This window comes from Lissotriton vulgaris, chromosome 1_1 (genome assembly GCF_964263255.1).
Source record: "Lissotriton vulgaris chromosome 1_1, aLisVul1.2, whole genome shotgun sequence".
Classification (NCBI taxonomy): Eukaryota; Metazoa; Chordata; class Amphibia; order Caudata; family Salamandridae; genus Lissotriton; species Lissotriton vulgaris.
In genome coordinates, this window is record NC_141685.1 from 2,132,218,376 (window position 1) to 2,132,235,769 (window position 17,394).

A 17,394-nucleotide genomic window follows, 5' to 3' on the forward strand; every position below is an offset into this window, starting at 1 on the left:
TGCATTGTTTATATCACATCCACTCAGATAAATTACTGTCCACCGCACTGCAACTTTTGTCATGTTGAAAATGCCCATCATTGGATAAAGATCATCAAATTCTACTGGATTGTTCATACAAAATGTCAGCTATAATACGAAAAACACGTTCAACGCAGAAAATAGGCAGAATATGCTGGCCTTCAAGCTGATCACATTTAGGAAATTGTTTAGAGCGTGTATACTGTTGCGTAGTTTTTGAGTGGAGATGGTATAACTGGTAAAAGCCCAACCTTCTTTAGTGGCATTCTGGGAGATGACAGCATGAATTCTAGCCCAAGGAGGATCAAGCTTTTTTTCATCATTCAGTCCGCATCAAATAAGCAATATGATAAATTCAATTAATCTGCTTTGCGGACCGTAGCATCAGGTAGAAGAAGCTCAATGTCCTCTGCCACTATGAAACTTTCTGGTAGACTGGGAAGTGTTGATGGCTTGTAGTGATTTTGCACAAGTAGGGTTATAAGTTTGAAGATTCGTTTGTTTATGCCTACAGCTGATATTGCTTTTTTTCCAGCAGCTACGTTATTGGTACTGTCTTGAAAAAGCACCATGGCAGTATCATGATTGCTGGATGTTTAAGACAAAGAAGAGCGGTCTTCAAAATCAAGATGATCAAGAGCAGCAATTGTAAATCCTATCCTCGTAAAGTGACTTGGAAGTGGTGTGCTGTCGGATTCACAAGATTTCACAGCATGAGCTGCTTACAAGTTCCTGCTCCGTAACTTGTTGATACACCAATCCTATTCATTGAAGTGATTAGCTCTCTACTTTTGCACTTGTCGTAGATTGCATGGGTAGTCATCATGTGTAGCAGGGTTATTTTATTGCTGTGATGTCATGTATATGATTTCCAAATCATGTACATAATACATGATTTGGAAAAGACAGAACATTTGCACAGCATAAGCATGTTGTTCATGAAATGGTCTTCCACTTCTTCGTCTCCATCTTCAAAGTCATCATCAAATCTGTTGCCTTATGTTCAAACTCAAGAACTTTAGTTTGCAACAGTTTTGCTGATATTAAACAATGATGAAAAAAAACGTTAATGCAACATCAGGTATTCTTGTTGACATAATTTGCGGAGCTCTAGAGCATCACAACATTTACCATTAAGCCCAAAATCTAAATCTTTATGGATGTTGCTAAAAAAAATGGTTCCTGCTTCAAGAATCAAATCAACTGAGAACACCATAAGTGGCTCATTCGTCTTGTTAAGACTGATAAAAATTAAATCAGTCATTGTACATTCTCACCAGAAAAATCTTAATTTCATTATTATGGATCAACACAGTTTCATCAATGTTGACATTTATTTCGCTGATCTCACTGAGTGTGAACCAATAGCCAGGACTCAAGAGGGGCTTTAAAACTTCATTTTGGGTAGGCATACAAATCAGCTGTAAATACATCCACCTCGCTGTTTAGATCACCTACTCGGCTGAAAACTTCATCTTGAACGAAACTAGCTACAGATAAAAACATGTTTGCCCTTTGAAAATCATATACTCTGTTCTTTCGTCAATCCCTTTGGCCCTTATTCTGGCTAAATCACAGATAACATACAAAACATCCTCTGCTTTCTGATCAGTTAATGGGGAGTAACGAGGGGTAGCCATCGATCTTCTAAGTGGATTGGCAATACGTTTGGTTGTCATCGCTTTCTCAGGAGACTCATTCTTGCTGTGATTCACTGGTTTCTGACAATTTCTCTCCAGGCTTGTTTCCATTGTGTATAACTTGTAGATCTTGTTGTCACAATGATAAATATTTGAACCTCTTCACCCAGTTTCAATCTTTTGTGAACTTCGTCTTGCCATATTTCTTCAGCATCTCAAACTCTTCTGTCCAGCCACAGTTGATGTTAACTTTTCTTTCAGATTAGTTTGGCATATGACAAAAGTCCTCAGATTTTGTAGTTAGCAAAACTCTCAGAAGGTAAAGATCGTCTGCTACCAAATGCTTTGCTCATATTTTACGAATTTGAATCAATGGAAAACCTGAAACAAAAAACAATAATAAAATAAATTACCAATACGATCGCTAAAAGACATCATTATAGAACCGCCATTTTGGAAAATGGCGGAAGGGTTGCTCTGAGGAGTAACCTTTTTCTGCATTTAGATGACTACTTAATCTCAAAAACCTATGTTTTGACACCAAAATGAAGTATCTAGGTCTCATGGTTTCTGAAATATTACATCATCACTACAACACATATGCCACTATTAAAAATGTCGCCCTGAAAAATACGGCCCAGATTAGCAATGTCTACCTGTTATACATGGCATCTTTGGCGTTGTTTCCCCTGACTTTTTGGCCTCTACCACTTGTATTTTGGATGCTGTACTGGATTTCGTTTTTGCTGGCTTAGATGCTGTGGGCACTTTGCCACTGCTGATCAGTGTCAAACTGCAATTGCTCCCTGTACAAATGGTTATTAAAATTGATCATCCCAGATTGGCATATTTGATTTCATGCTAAGTCCCTACTAAAGTGCACTAAGTGTGCCAGAACCTGAAAATCAAATGCTACTAGTGGGTCTGCAGCACTGACTGTGCGACCCACATCAGTAGCCCTACAAAGATATCTCAGACCTGCAACTGTACTGTCTGCGTGCTGTTTTAAACTGCCATGCCGACCTGGCAAGTGCACCCACTTGCCATGCCCTAATCTTCTCTTTTCTTACATGTAAGGCACCCCTCAGGAAGGCCCATGGTACCCTAATGGGCAGTGTGCAGTGTATGGGAAAGGTAGGACAAGAACTGGTGTGTGTGACTTGTCCTAATAGCGAAATACAGTACATTTTGTTTTTGACTATTGAAAGGATATCTGCCCCATAGGCTAACATGTGAGATACTTTGTAACATCTTACACGTATAACTTCCCATTGGGACAAGATAGAGAAATTAAGTTTAGTCTCTCTGAACTCATAATTTAATAAGATATATTTTAGTAAAGATGGTTTTAAATTGTGCATTTGAAAATGGCACTTTTAGAAAGTATTACATATTGCTTCTGACTGTGAACGGTCAAGTGCACTCCATCTATAAATGCTCTTCCTAATTCAGCACATGTTCAACGGCAAAATATTTAGAGTATTAGTGTGCAAACGTCAAGCGTGCTCTACCCCTGTAGCACGACCTTCAACATAAAAAACTTGCCCGGTGCACCGTTGCGCACTAGATTCAAGATGCACTGCAATTGTAGGCAAAAAGCCAGTCGTGGTTATCCAATAAACGCAGTCTTTTATTCAAAATCATTCAAAGTAATACAAAGTGTCCGAAATGCATTGGTGAATGTTTGACAGTAAGGATGCCCAGGATGAATAGTGGGATTCAATGCGTTGTAGGATAAGGCCTGGATGGGCATATCTTCAACATTAAATGATTGAAATCGTGCTGCCTCTGTGTTTACTTTGGAGTACTTTGGATTACTTCAAATGATTTTGAATAAAGGACTGGGTTTATTGGATAACCACAACTGGCTTTTGCCCTACAATTGCAGTGCATCTTGAATCTGGTGTGCGACGGTGCACAGGGCAATTTTTTTTAACTTTTAGAAAGTAGGCATTTCCTTGCTTAACCATTCTGTGTGACTCTTCCTGTTGGTGGATTGACTGTCTGGCTTTGGAGGGGCTGGGGATATGCATTCACTGTAGACAGCCCCTGGGGGGGGGGGGGTTGTTGATGTGTGCCTGGCCCTTTCTAGATAACTCTGAGCTGAGCTGAAGAGACCTTAGCTTCATTTAGAGTAGTGGGGGGAGTTTTCCTTGCACCTGAATACGGCCCGTCCCCCTTGCACAATGCAGTCTCCACCCCCTAAGGTCATACTGCACCAGTGAGGACAGAACTGGTTTTGACTGGGATCAGAGACCCTTGCACAAAGAAGAGAAAAGACATAATGGGGTATAAGTAGTGGACCTTCAACCCCAGATGGTTCGATCACTTCTGGATTCATGAGAAACCTTTGACAAGGAAAAGAGATAGAGAGCTGTGAAGAAGAGTACTGCCGCTTTGCTGTGTGCTGTGTAGGGTTGGCCTGCAGTTGCTGCTTGTACCAAGGAAAAGACAAAGACTGGAACTTTGCTAAGAAACCTGCTTGATGAACCATAATCTCTGTTCTGTCGTCAATCCCATTGGCTCTTATTCTGGCTAAATCACAGATAGCATACAGAACATCTTCTGCTTTCTGATCAGTTAATGGGGAGTAACGAGGGGTAGCCATCGATCTTTTAAGTGGATTGGCAATGGGTTTGGTTGTCATCGCTTTCTCAGGAGACTCATTCTTGCTGTTATTCACTGGTTTCTGACAATTTCTTTCCAGGCTTTTTTCCATTGTGTACGACTTGTAGCACTTGTTGTTACAATAATAAATATTTGAATCTCTTCACTCATCAGTTTCAACCTTTTGTGAACTTCATCTTCCCATTTTTTAAGCACCCATTTTTTAAGCATCTCAAACTCTCTTCTGTCCAGCCACAGTTGATGTTAACTTTTCTTTCAGATTAGTTTGACATATGACAATTTTTTCTTTGCTGAAGGAGTCCTCAGATTTTGGCGTTCGCAACACTATCAGAAGGTAAAGATCCTCTGCTACCAAAAGAATCTCCAAGGCTTTTGTGTGCCTTGCCTCCTTTTCTGAAGTCTCAGGGACACAATGACTTCACCTCTAGCTCCTGTTGAACTCCATTGTGGGGCGTTCTGACCTGCCAGCAGATGCCTATTCCAGTTTGGGCCTCTGGACACTGTACCTGCTGTTGAAGCTGGAAGAAACCTAAGAGAAGCCAGAAAAACAATCTCCGATGCCATCAGCAATACTGCTGTGACGCCGTGACCTGCACTGAGGCCAGGGGCATCGCTCGTCAAGTGCATGGCCCACCCCCCAGCCTGCACTGCAGCTACGAAGCCCTTCGAAGCCTGCAGTTAAAGGCCTTCCCGACGTCAGAACTTGCACTAACTCTATCTTCGCCAGTGCCTGCATTCTGTCATCGCTGCTCCGATAACCCCTGAGGGTGACTACATGAACTAGTCAACTTCGCATTGCCTCACGGGAACAGACACCTCACCGGAACCTACGCCTCACTACCGATGTAACCGACTTCTCCTTTTCTGGATTCGACCCGTCGCCTCCTTGCGGACATGAGCCCTCGCCTCCCCCGTGGCAGCCAGGAAGCCGGCCTTGAGGTCTCACCTCTACGACGCTGTTCCTCGTCATAAACTTCATTTTCTAAAGTACTGTTTGTTTGGGGGTCCGTGTGACTCTGCATCTGTCACCGTGCACCTGGCGGTCAGTGCCATACTTTGGATGTATTGCTATCACAACGTCGTAATAGTCTCCGGCGGAGCTATTTGTTTTCTACAAGCTCTATTTTGGAACTAACTACTTTGAAGTGCTATTTTACTGCAGGTATGTTGGATTTTTATGTTGTTTTGGTCTTGTATGGATAAAGATATTCAATTTTTTTAAACTGGTATGTTGTCCATTAGTTGTGTCTTTACTATATATCTGTGTGTTTTGAGTACAAATAACATATACATTGCCTTTGGGATTAGCCTGTCTGCTCATGCGAAGGTACCAAGGGGGTGAGCAGTGCCTATCTGTCCAGGTCAAACTACACACGCAGGAAGCAGCAGAGGGATACGAAGCGCATACTCTTAGATACTCACTACTGGCGGGAAGTTCTTACGATCTACATTATATTGGGAAATGACGCACTCAACCTAAATTTGACACGTTAAAGTAACATTAGATACACAACCAAAAATCTTGGTAGAATAGTAGATCAAGATCGCAAGAGGGAACAGAATTTTACAGCCGGAACGGAAATAGAACGGGACAAATTTTCTTTGTTTTTGTTGTCAGCTCTGAAGAAGTCGGTTGGGATAGGTCCCACTACAAAACACGTGTTCGCTGGGCAATCTCGCATGAAATAAAGGAACAGAACATCAAACGACTCATTTCTGGAATAATATTTAAAAAGATTTCATCTCACTGTGTTGTTTATTTTCATGATTGTGATAAAGGCTTATGATTAACAGACAGGCACTTCTGTCAATGATATCAGCGTGTGCATAGGACAAGTGTTACCTATCTAAAGTGTGCATCCCCCTTATCCTGACTAGAAGCAACGGAACTTACTTGGACAAAGGTACATACCTCTGCCAACTAAGGATCTCCAGTTCTAACACTACCCAAGCCAAATTACATCTTCAATGATCCAAAAAAACTAATCTAAAATGAAAACCTGTGAACAACAAATATTTTTATGGAAGTATATCAAGGAGCCAGGATTGTATAGTTAGCATGACATACATCGCTGCTAGACTTCCCACCCCCACCATTTAAATATTTAGCAGCAGAATTGTTTGATTCTATGTATGGTTTCGTATAGAAAATATTTGCCACAAACTGCAGACAATGCCACAGAAATGCTACTTAGTAGACCCGGTTATAAGATCAGCATCTCTGCACATCACATAAATGAGTACCCACATTACTGTATATAAATATGGGGGTCTAAATGTTTGCAAACATTGAATTACTCCGATTTCACCAGTGAGTTTTGGGATTTTCTTCAAGAAAGCCTGAATATGATTTTTGGTCAATTAATGCTAATGTTGAAGAGAGAAGAAGGTATGGAAGTGTAAAGGACATTAAACTAAAATATCAATTAAGAGACAGTGATCCTCATAGTTGTGAGTTACGTAAATATTTTCATTCATGCACTCACCCAAGGTAATCATTAATTATGGCCACAATCCAAACCGTCATCTTTTTGCAGGAAAGTGTACTGGGATGACTTTCCCATAGATTTTGATGATTTTTTTTTCAATAAAGCTTTTTTGATTAAGAAAACAAAATTCAGAAAAAAGTGACACAAACTTGAGGTAAACAAAATACATGGGGTGGGAGTCTGTCATTCACAAAAGCCTATTTAATCAAAATCTTATTGATCCTACATGAAATATTAACTGAAATGTATTCTGGTAAATAATGCTCAGTTACTTCCATAAGTTATTGTGTAAATAAAGTGCTCAAACTGCATAATATCGTGAGTTGCACATTTAGAGTTACCAAGTGCCCAATAACAATTTCGGACCTATCAACGTAGGATAAACTGCAGTGGCTATGAAGACATTTTAGATAATATTTTACATTTATCAGGTTTACTACAAAAAAATGCTCAACTTGGGAAATAGCAAAGTGCTCTATTTGTAAAACAACAAGTGCCAGGGCCCAGAGTTACTTCCTCTTTATCTCACTCCTTCTACTTCATCCCTACTTTCTCTCTTTGTCAAGGTTTTCCCAACTTTCTTGGTCTATCTCTTTTATCCTTGTGCATATTTTCCCTCACTTGCTCTGGGTCAAAATTTGGTGCGGTATAGTAAGTGCTGATTCCCAAAATAGACCCGGTGGACCTCATCTGCAACTATCGGCTCTAAGTACTGCAATTGACCCTTTTGGTTTAATTTCCATGACCGTACTCTCTAAATTGATGTATGCTACCAGTAACACACATATAGCCACTCCTCTCATTGAATAATCACACAACTTTTTAACAGAAAGCCTGGAGATATAGTAGCAAAAAGTCATTGTAATAAGGGAAAAATAACAAAGTGCTGAAAAGAGATGCATTACTTAAGGGGATTCAATCGAACTCAATTGGTAAGTTTTACAAGCATTTTCTAAATTGTATATATATCTTCCAAAATATTTTAAGCAATTACTTTTCATAGTTTTCACAAACAAAGCTTGAGAACACATAAAACAATGGCTATCCACAACACAAACTCAAATTGAATAGCTCACACAAGTAAGCCCATAAAGTACTAAAGTCGCAATAAAAAATCAGAAACATGTTTAAGCAAATTACACATTTAAAAAGACATTTAACAGTTTCAAATTATACAACAAACACAAGATAAAATATGAAGCATTGTCTACATACAGCTCTACTGCTGCTAAAAGTTGTAAAACATCTCCACCATTCATGTAATAGAGATAGAATAGTAGGTCTTCACCATATCTGCCAAGTTTTATTGCAGCCAGCTATAAAAGATGAGAAAAATTAAGGTGTAAATTTAAAAATAAACAGGTTGTAAGTTGTGTATTCAAGATTTGAACCCCGCTCAAAACACTTTAGGTACAAATATCATTAAGTCATCACATAGGTCCAACATTTTTTAATCCTGAACAGTATGTTTACATGGAAAGCGAGGCTTTCCTCGAGTATGTTTCTTCACAATTAACCAACTTTTGAATTTCTCTCTTAAATGCTGCCCCTCTTTATCACATGTACGAATGTCACACCGTACATACTAGTAACATCTCAAATTCACACTACTCCCAATCCCCTCTTGTGGAATCCAACAGAAGATGAATAAACAAAGTAAGGAGAACACATGGCCAGGTGAGCATAGGGGTATGTTTCTGTTTTGTCGGCCTATACCATCATTGCCCCCTAGCAGTACCCACTATGTGTGCCATGAAGTATTGGGCTTCCTATATATTGAGGACATTATCAAACTTGCCCCTTTGTTGCTCTTGATATCAATCTGAAGCAGTGAACACAATCTTTAACTGTGAGGCCATCAAGGATTGCTTGCAGTGTGATAAAGGACGTAAAATCCTGAGGTTGTGTTATATTAGACATGTAAACTCTAAAGAGAATATAGTTGTTTTATAATCCAACCTCCACAGGTAAATGGGACAAATTATGGGGTAAGAGTAATTTTTTTTAGATAAGACATCTTGAATGTGAAAAGTGCTAACTAAGCCAGGTAGACGCCACTACATGATGTTACAGACTACTTCCTCCATTTAACCATGTCTGTTATGTAACAAGGGTCGCTGGGAGAAGGTGTTACTATTTAGGTTTAGGTCAGGCACTATCCAGAATGTGTTATACTTCCCTCTTGGCCAGTTCAACAGTGCCAGTATTGTTATAGTCCATACAATGTATTTATTAATTTCTATTCTTTAAAAAAAAATTAATTACTCTCTCAAAACAAAAGAATTTTAGAAGATGCATTTCTGACCTATAATTTTTACTGATACCGATGAGGTGGTCAGTTTGAAGCTTGGGTCTTTTCTTAAATGTATAGTGCATGATTAATTATTCATGCAATGATTTGCTTTGCTGCTTATAATGTTTTTATTGGCTGATGACTGTCCTTTTATGATTATTAACTTAGCTGAATAGTTTCTTTGAAAAAAATTAAGGAATGAGTTTAACTGCAAACTCTGTTAAAATGGATAGTGAGTACTAACTGCCAGCACCTGCCTTTTAAAATAAGGTCTGTTGCTGCGTAGCATTGGGCTGATTAAACGTAAACGTGTGCACAAGCATGTGAACAGGTGTGTGTGCTGAGTGAGACGACTAACTCATCCTCGTATCTGTACAGAGGTTGCATCTCAGAAGGTCTCTTCATGAATTAATACAGACCTGTGCAGGCTTTATTGGTGGGAATCCGTAGAGCAGGTACGTTTGTATTGACTTGCTGAAAATTATGAGAGCTTCACTGTACTGTACACTATGGGGGAAATCTGCACCAGCAACTTTTTCACCATAGTTAGGCCGTGTGATAATTGACGGACCAATATTATGGTAAATCAGGATGCCAACTGCAGACTAGACATTAATTTCTATATATCTGCACTGATTCTGGCATTTCAAGACTTATCGTCTTTATCTCACTTAGTACCTAATTGCTCACTGCTGGGCAAGGTTAATTGCTCTGCTGGCTCACAGGATGATTAAAGGTTGCTCCACACAATAGGGCCATAAATACAGTAATCAGGCTTTTCCTGGCAGAGGAAATAGTGGACATAATCTGTCTGAGATAATTACTTTCAAACTGCACCTAGCCTTGGAAGTAACAGACCCAGAGAAACAAAGGAGGGTTGCCAGAATAACTGAGTTAAGTCCCAGGAGGGGCTCCCCGTCAAAGATTTGGAGAGGGGAAGTAGGCAGCTGTGGCAGTTAGGAGGGCAACTGAAGCTCCCAGAGAAAGTCTTTCTACAGATCACTTGAAGTTGCCATTTTGGAAAAGTCTACAATGCGGAGCATGAAGGCTGGGGCATAGAAGTAGTGATGATGTGTAACACGAGGATTGGGCCGAGGTGCCAAACTTCTGGAGTTGGCTTTAAACGGCTAGTCCTCGCTACGCTCAGAGAATCAAGTGATACAAAAGAGGTACTTGTCTTGCAGTAAAATGAGACTGTGGACTTATTCCCAGGTATGGACCCAAATACTTGACAACTAAAAAACTTGATTTATTACTACAGAGACCATTTTCTACTTTAAAAAAAAAAGGTTAATCAAGCAAATGATTATTAGGCTGTTGGAGAATTCCCCCAAAAAATATGAATACAATGAAGATGAGGACCAGAAGATAGGAAGTCTAAATATATTAGCAGTAAAACATCCAGTAACAATAAAACTTGAGATAATAAAAACTCAAATTCAAGCGCTCGAGGCAGGGTCTATGGGCACAAGTTATTAATTGCCATTTAAAATAATTGTAGTTGTAAGATCACATTGCAGAATTCAGAAAAATGTGTATAGAAAAGACACTTGAAAGACAAGAAATTAATTAGGATCTGCTGAAGGGATCCATTTAAATTTGTTTACATAAATCACTTGATGTTGCATCCACATTAAGCTGCACAGCAAAAAATTGAGGAAGCTGTGCAAGAGAAGTGCTTATAATGTGGTTTATTGTGTGCATTTGTGCTAAACGCCTGTTCTTCATTGACAAGTACAAACATAAATCTTTGTATCATGAATTGGTAGCTATGTCGATAGATGTAAAATTATTTGAAAAAAAATGTTTGGAAGAGGTTTGGGTACATTTATCTCATCTAAGAAAATTCAAAACAGCATGAAGGCGGTATTTTATTTGAGCGAAGAGAAGGGGAAAATGGCCCCAATTTTACAAGTTGTTACTCTTGTAGTTTTCACATAGCTAAGGGGATAGTAGAACTGGAGAGACAAGAGCAATATGCTGTAATGCTGAACACAACAATCCTTTGATGGGCAAGCAAATAATTATGCCTTCTCCTTTGAGAGGCCAGGGTGACAGACCCAGGTATTACAGCCAGGAAAGAGATGATATCAGATATGCAACTAATCAATGACTATTTCATAAATGCTTAATTAATTTTTTTAAGTAACATTTTAATTGTCAAAACAAAAAGCTTTAGGATGTGCAATCAATGTAAGGTCTCTGAACAAATTAGGCTAAAAGGTCAAGACAGAAATCCAGTGAGTGTTCAAGAGCCAATTCCCATTGGAACTGAAAGAGACGCTATGTAACCTTTCACACAAAGCATAAGAAAATTATGCAGTTCATATTAACATGCGGTACAAAAGGGGGTGGTAATGGACGGGGCATCTGAACCAATCAAACACTCACACCCAGTCAAAAGATCTGGGTTTAATCCATCACCGTTCTTTAGCCCACTCTGCCACCCCAGTTCAGACATGGCTATATGCAAATCAGTCTGACCCTGTGCCTCATGGGAACAGTCCAGCCCGAACCGCCAAGCCATGCCTTCCCTGGACCGGAAACAACCTTCCGAGGACCGGTTTCTGGCATTCCAGCCGTCTTCAGCCCGGCTTGCTTGAATCCAGTGGCAAAGTGAGCATGGGACTCACGTCTGAGCAAAACCTGCCACACTTATGGCGGCCAAAAGCGGTACAAAAGGGGATGGTAATGGACGGAGCATTTGATCCAATCAAACACTCATACCCAGTCAAAAGATCTGGGTTTAATCCATCACCGTTCTTTAGCCCACTCTGCCACTCCAGTTCAGACGTGGCTATATGCAAATCAGTTTGACCCTGTGCCTCATGGGAACAGTCCAGCCCGAACTGCCATGCCATGCCTTCCCTGGACCGTAAACAAGCTTCCGAGGACCGGTTTCTGGCATTCCAGCCGTCTTCAGCCCGGCTTGCTTGAATCCAGTGGCAAAGTGAGCAAGGGACTCACGTCTGAGCATACCCTGCCACACTTATGGCGGCCAAAATCGGTACAAAAGGGGGTGATAATGGACGGAGCATCTGAACCAATCAAACACTCACACCCAGTCAAAAGATCTGGGTTTAATCCATTACCGTTCTTTAGCCCACTCTGCCACCCCAGTTCAGACATGGCTATATGCAAATCAGTCTGACCCTGTGCCTCATGGGAACAGTCCAGCCGAACTGCCAAGCCATGCCTTCACTGGACCGTAAAAAAGCTTCTGAGGACCGGTTTCTGGCATTCCAGCCGTCTTCAGCCCAGCTTGCTTGAATCCAGTGGTAAAGTGAGCAAGGGACTCATGTCTGAGCATACCCTGCCACACTTATGGCGGCCAAAATCGGTACAAAAGGGGGTGGTAATGGACGGAGCATCTGAACCAATCAAACACTCACACCCAGTCAAAAGATCTGGGTTGAATCCATCATCGTTCTTTAGCCTACTCTGCCACCCCAGTTCAGACATAGCTATATGCAAATCAGTCTGACCCTCAGCCTCATGGGAACAGTCCAGCCCGAACTGCCAAGCCATGCCTTCCCTGGACAGGAAACAAGCTTCCGAGGACCGGTTTCTGGCATTCCAGCCGTTTTGCTTGAATCCAGTGGCAAAGTGAGCAAGGGACTCACATCTGAGCATACTCTGCCACACTTATGGCGGCCAAAAGGTGGTGGTAATGGACGGAGCATCTGAACCAATCAAACACTCACACCCAGTCAAAAGATCTGGGTTTAATCCATCACCGTTCTTTAGCCCACTCTGCCACCCCAGTTCAGACATGGCTATATGCAAATCAGTCTGACCCTGTGCCTCATGGGAACAGTCCAGCCCGAACTGCCAAGCCATGCCTTCATTTGACTGGGTGTGAGTGTTTGATTGGTTCAGATGCTCCGTCCATTACAACACCCTTTTGTACCGTTCATATGAAATTGGCAGAAGTGGCACTTTGCACAGATATGCCATGTATTGCTACATGCATTGTGGTACTTTACAAAGCTCCTCATGTCAGATTTGTTTGTAAGCAAGTGTTGCAAGAACACGCAACCACTTTACACATCATCATCTTGTAATGCTAACCATAACGGTTTATAAAGTTCGGGACATGCATTGTGAAACTTCTGTACTGTTTAGGATTGATTGTGAACACATTTTATTAACCCTCATTTAAAAAAGATATTTCTGAGCTACGTGGACAGGTATGGAGTGGTTACAAGAATGCGCAACCACTTTACACACCATCATCTTGTAATGCTAACCATAACTGGTTATAAAGTTCGGGAAATGCAGATATTTCTGAGCTACGTGGACAGGTATGGAGTCTTCCAGGCTTCATTTGAAAAGGACAAAATATGTAATTAACGATTACATATCCCTCAGAGGAATGAGGACGGTGACCGAAGAAGTCTAAGCTAAAATACACACCATTTTAAAAGCTTCTTGAATATTTTCAATTGAAAGAAGCCAACAAGTATGAAACTGTGCTGTTACTATGAAAGGGTCTGACGTGGTGGCTTCCCACAGCCTCTCCTGCCCCCGCAAAGACAGGCTGTGTTCTACTGCCTTTGGAATTTCTGAACTAAATGAACCTGTAGTGTAATATATTGTACCTACAAAGGCTTTGATAAAACAAACATTATCATGCCAATACCTTAACTGGTAATCAGGAGCCCACCGGCAAAAGAAACAAACTTTCAAACGCAATAGGATAAAGGAAAGAGAAATAGAAAGCAACCCAAAGATTCAGTGGGAACCATTTAGAAAAGAGAACTCTGAAGAAAACAGCAGAAAAAAACACAAACAAACTTGACTCATGTTCAAATCTAGGGCTAAGAGAAACCAAGAAGTGAAAGGGTCTTTAAAAGGATCGGGAACATAGGGCATCAAAAACTTTAAGGTAACCATTAAAATAGATCCCTGCCTTCTCTCAATTATGTGAAGGATTAGGTCTGGTAACATCCTATGATGTGATCAACCCAGTCCATAAACCAGACACACTGAACACAACACCCAATAAGATTTCATTGGGAGGGGCTTCAACAATATGAGCTAAACCCTTACGAATTCCATTCAGTAGCACAAGCAACAAAAAACCAATTCCTATGTCAAACTATACACGATCAGCGCCATCAATTATATCTTACACCATGATCTAATTACTAAAAACTGTTCCAAATCTTAGCTTGATTCATGGAACATGTTTTAATCCAGGGTGTAAAAATTATTATATAAACAAAGAAGTATAAGGAGAGGAGGAGTTCTGAATGTATTTACAACGTAGCTGCTCTTCACCGAAACTCAGCCAGTCATATTTAAATCCCTTGAGTGTCTGATCATGAGGTGGGTTGTAATTTTAACGCTTGTACACAACTTCATCACAGCAGATTCCTAGTGTGAACTGACATTACATTGCTCATTAGAAGAGGAGATATTGTATCTGCCACTTAATCAGCAAACCAGCGTTAGAGAAACATAATAATGAGAGATTCCACCTTATGATTGTGCACTATAAACGAAAAATGCGGCATCTCAGAATCATGCCAGCTGGCCTTAACGAAATGGTGATGGTCCATAGCCACAGGGCAGGTTGCACACAGCAACTAGACTTTCCCGCAATGTTATAGAAGTCAACATAGCATAACAATCCCAGATATTCTAGGTCAAATCACCTTCAGTCTCGGATTAAGTCACATAGTATGTACCTCAAGAGCCAGGTTTTCTGTTTTCTTGAATACTGCCTGGTCCACAACAAAATGAAGGGGAATGAGAAGGTTGTTCCTGGTAAAGCACCAAGCACCCTAAAACCCATATTCTCTGTATTTCAATGTATACACCTGAAGCTGGACGTTGGAGCTGGATCTTGGACATCTGCAGGGAACTTCTTCTCCACTCAAATCAAAAATAGGTTACTGACTCCAATAGGCTATCTACAAACCTATTTAAACAATCAATCACAACACTATTAAGAAAAAGCTGATCCCCTCTAATAAAAAACATCTATCTGTAGGGAGAAAGAGGACTCCCCACCTAAGAAAAATGGGATGTAAAATTGAAGTGACAATGCAACGCTTGAACAAAAAACGGAAAAAACATTATGTAAAATCCACAGGCGAGAATAACCGAACACTGATAGACATCTTCCTTAAAGCAAACAAGATGATAGCTTGACTCCACATTGTGTAATTCTGAGCAAATCACTTAATCTCCCTAAAGTTAAAATTGTGAAATGTAAGGTATGAACTTGTATGAATTATATTTGAGTAATCGCTGCTAGTGATATTTTCCTCCTGTGCTGGAGTTTTCAAAAGTCCATTGATCATGACGAGCTGGGCTCGTCATGAGCCTGGTAGGAGGCTACTTCATGACAAGCCCAGCTCGTCATGAGCCTGGAAGGGGTTAAGATTGTCTCGCATTCCTTTGAGAAATGAGCAGCGCTCCATTTCTTTCTAACTAGGTTTGAGCTATCTAATTCTCAATATCTACAAGCCAAACATAAGAAAGCAATATATATATATTTTTTTAAATCAATGGTTTCAATTACGATTTTCGTAAAATGTGAAAAAACAACAGAGGAGTGTGGGGCGGAGGGGGAAAATCAAGAAAGAGTGAGTAAAGGAAGTAATTCCTTGAACAAAACACAGAACTCAAAGTAGTGACTGCCTTTGATGACCTCTCATCACCTTTAAAGACAACCAAGCAGTCATGGCTCTGAATGATGTGCCTGAAGAATAAAACAATACTAACAGGAATGAATGTATAAGATTTGATGAGAAAAAACAAGTTACTTACCTATACACTATGGTGCTCCAGTATTGATATCTTTCATAGATTCACATGCTTGTATCTTTCCAGTCGTCATGGCGGGAGTCTCATGGTAAAGGAAATAGATAGCAGTAAAAGAAAAAACTGCATAGATTACCATAGATACTATAGACTTTAGTATCCCATTATCATCACTATGTGGACCGAATGTCAGCCAATGAGACGCCAGCCCTGAGATAACACTCCCCAGCAGAACCATCATGCCTCAGATTTCCAACCCATAGAGTGAGCCAAGGAAGTAATCCGAGCTAAACAAAAAACGGTCTACCTGAGAAACGTGGAGGCGTGCGGGTCGCATGGTAATCTATGAAAGATATAAATACTGGAGTAACATAGTGTACAGGTAAGTAACTTGTTTTTTCTCCAGTATTAAATCTTTCATATATTCACATGCTTGTATCAGAATAGAAAGCAGTACTCTCACAAGTAAGCGTTTCCAGGGTAGCACCCTTTTTCCTCAGGATCTGCTTCCTGTTTGAGAAATTAAAATATTCACTCTAAAAGCTAGAACAGATTGTCTGTATCAGCATGCATCATAATGTAATATATTACATAAAAATCAAAGACATATAGTGAGAGCTATTCAATGTAACATTTAAGAAAAAGATATTTAACAAGAACAAAAGAGCCCTTTTTAGAAATTGTAAGGTAAATACCTTAATGAAAAAGGTGATGTAGTACAGCTTGTCCCACTGCTGAATCTGCCTTCCAAGCTGTGTCCAAACAGTAGTGCTTGGTAAACGTGTGGACATTCTTCCACGTTGCTGCTCTGCAAATCTCCAGAAGCGATACTTCCGCAAACAATGCAGCTGAAGTCGTCATTTTTCTGGATGAGTGAGCTCGAACTGTCGAGCGTAAAGGACTTCCGGCATTCTTGTGACACAAAGGTTATCCATCTGGATATGCTAGTCCTTGACAAAGCCAAACCTTTTTTGGGACCAGCAAACGCGATTAGCAGACTTGTCTTTCTAAAGGACTTTGTCTTATTAATATAACATTTTAAACACCTCTTGGCATCGAATGTGTGCAAAGATTTTTCTGCTGCAGACGATGGGTCTTTAAGATATGTTGGTAGAACAACAGGTTAATTGAGGTGAAAATCTGAAGGGACTTTCGAATGAATTTAGGGTTCATTTGTAATATATCACCTTGTCTGATTTGAATTGAAGTAAAGGCTCTGTGACGGAGAAAGCCTGGATCTCACTGACCCTTCTCGCTGACGTCAGAGCCAGGAGAAGAGCTACTTTCCAAGATACAAACTGTAACTCAGCTTTGTGAATTGGTTAGGAAGGTGGTTTTATTAGTTGCGTCAAGACCGTGTTAAACTGCCATGGACCTGACGGACGTCGAATTGGAGGGAAAACTCTGAACAATCCTTTCAAAAATTTCTTTATCAGTCTCTGTGACCAAAGAGATGGATGATTTGGTTTCCTGCGATATCTTGAAATGGCAGCAAGATGCACTTTGACTGATGAATGAGAAAGGCCTGCCTTGGCTAGATGTAATAGAT

At 40.3% G+C, this 17,394-nt stretch overlaps 1 protein-coding gene across 7 annotated transcripts in view; it reads right to left on the reverse strand.

The window, feature by feature from the left end:
• CNOT2 (CCR4-NOT transcription complex subunit 2) overlaps positions 1-17,394 on the reverse strand; it is a 429,881-nt gene that overhangs the window by 18,597 nt on the left and 393,890 nt on the right. For all 7 annotated transcript variants that reach the window (XM_086921898.1, XM_086921930.1, XM_086921945.1 and 4 more), the window contains exon 14: positions 7,994-8,094. In XM_086921898.1, coding sequence (XP_086778024.1) covers positions 7,994-8,094 — 101 coding nt within the window. The remainder of the gene's footprint in view (positions 1-7,993; positions 8,095-17,394) is intronic.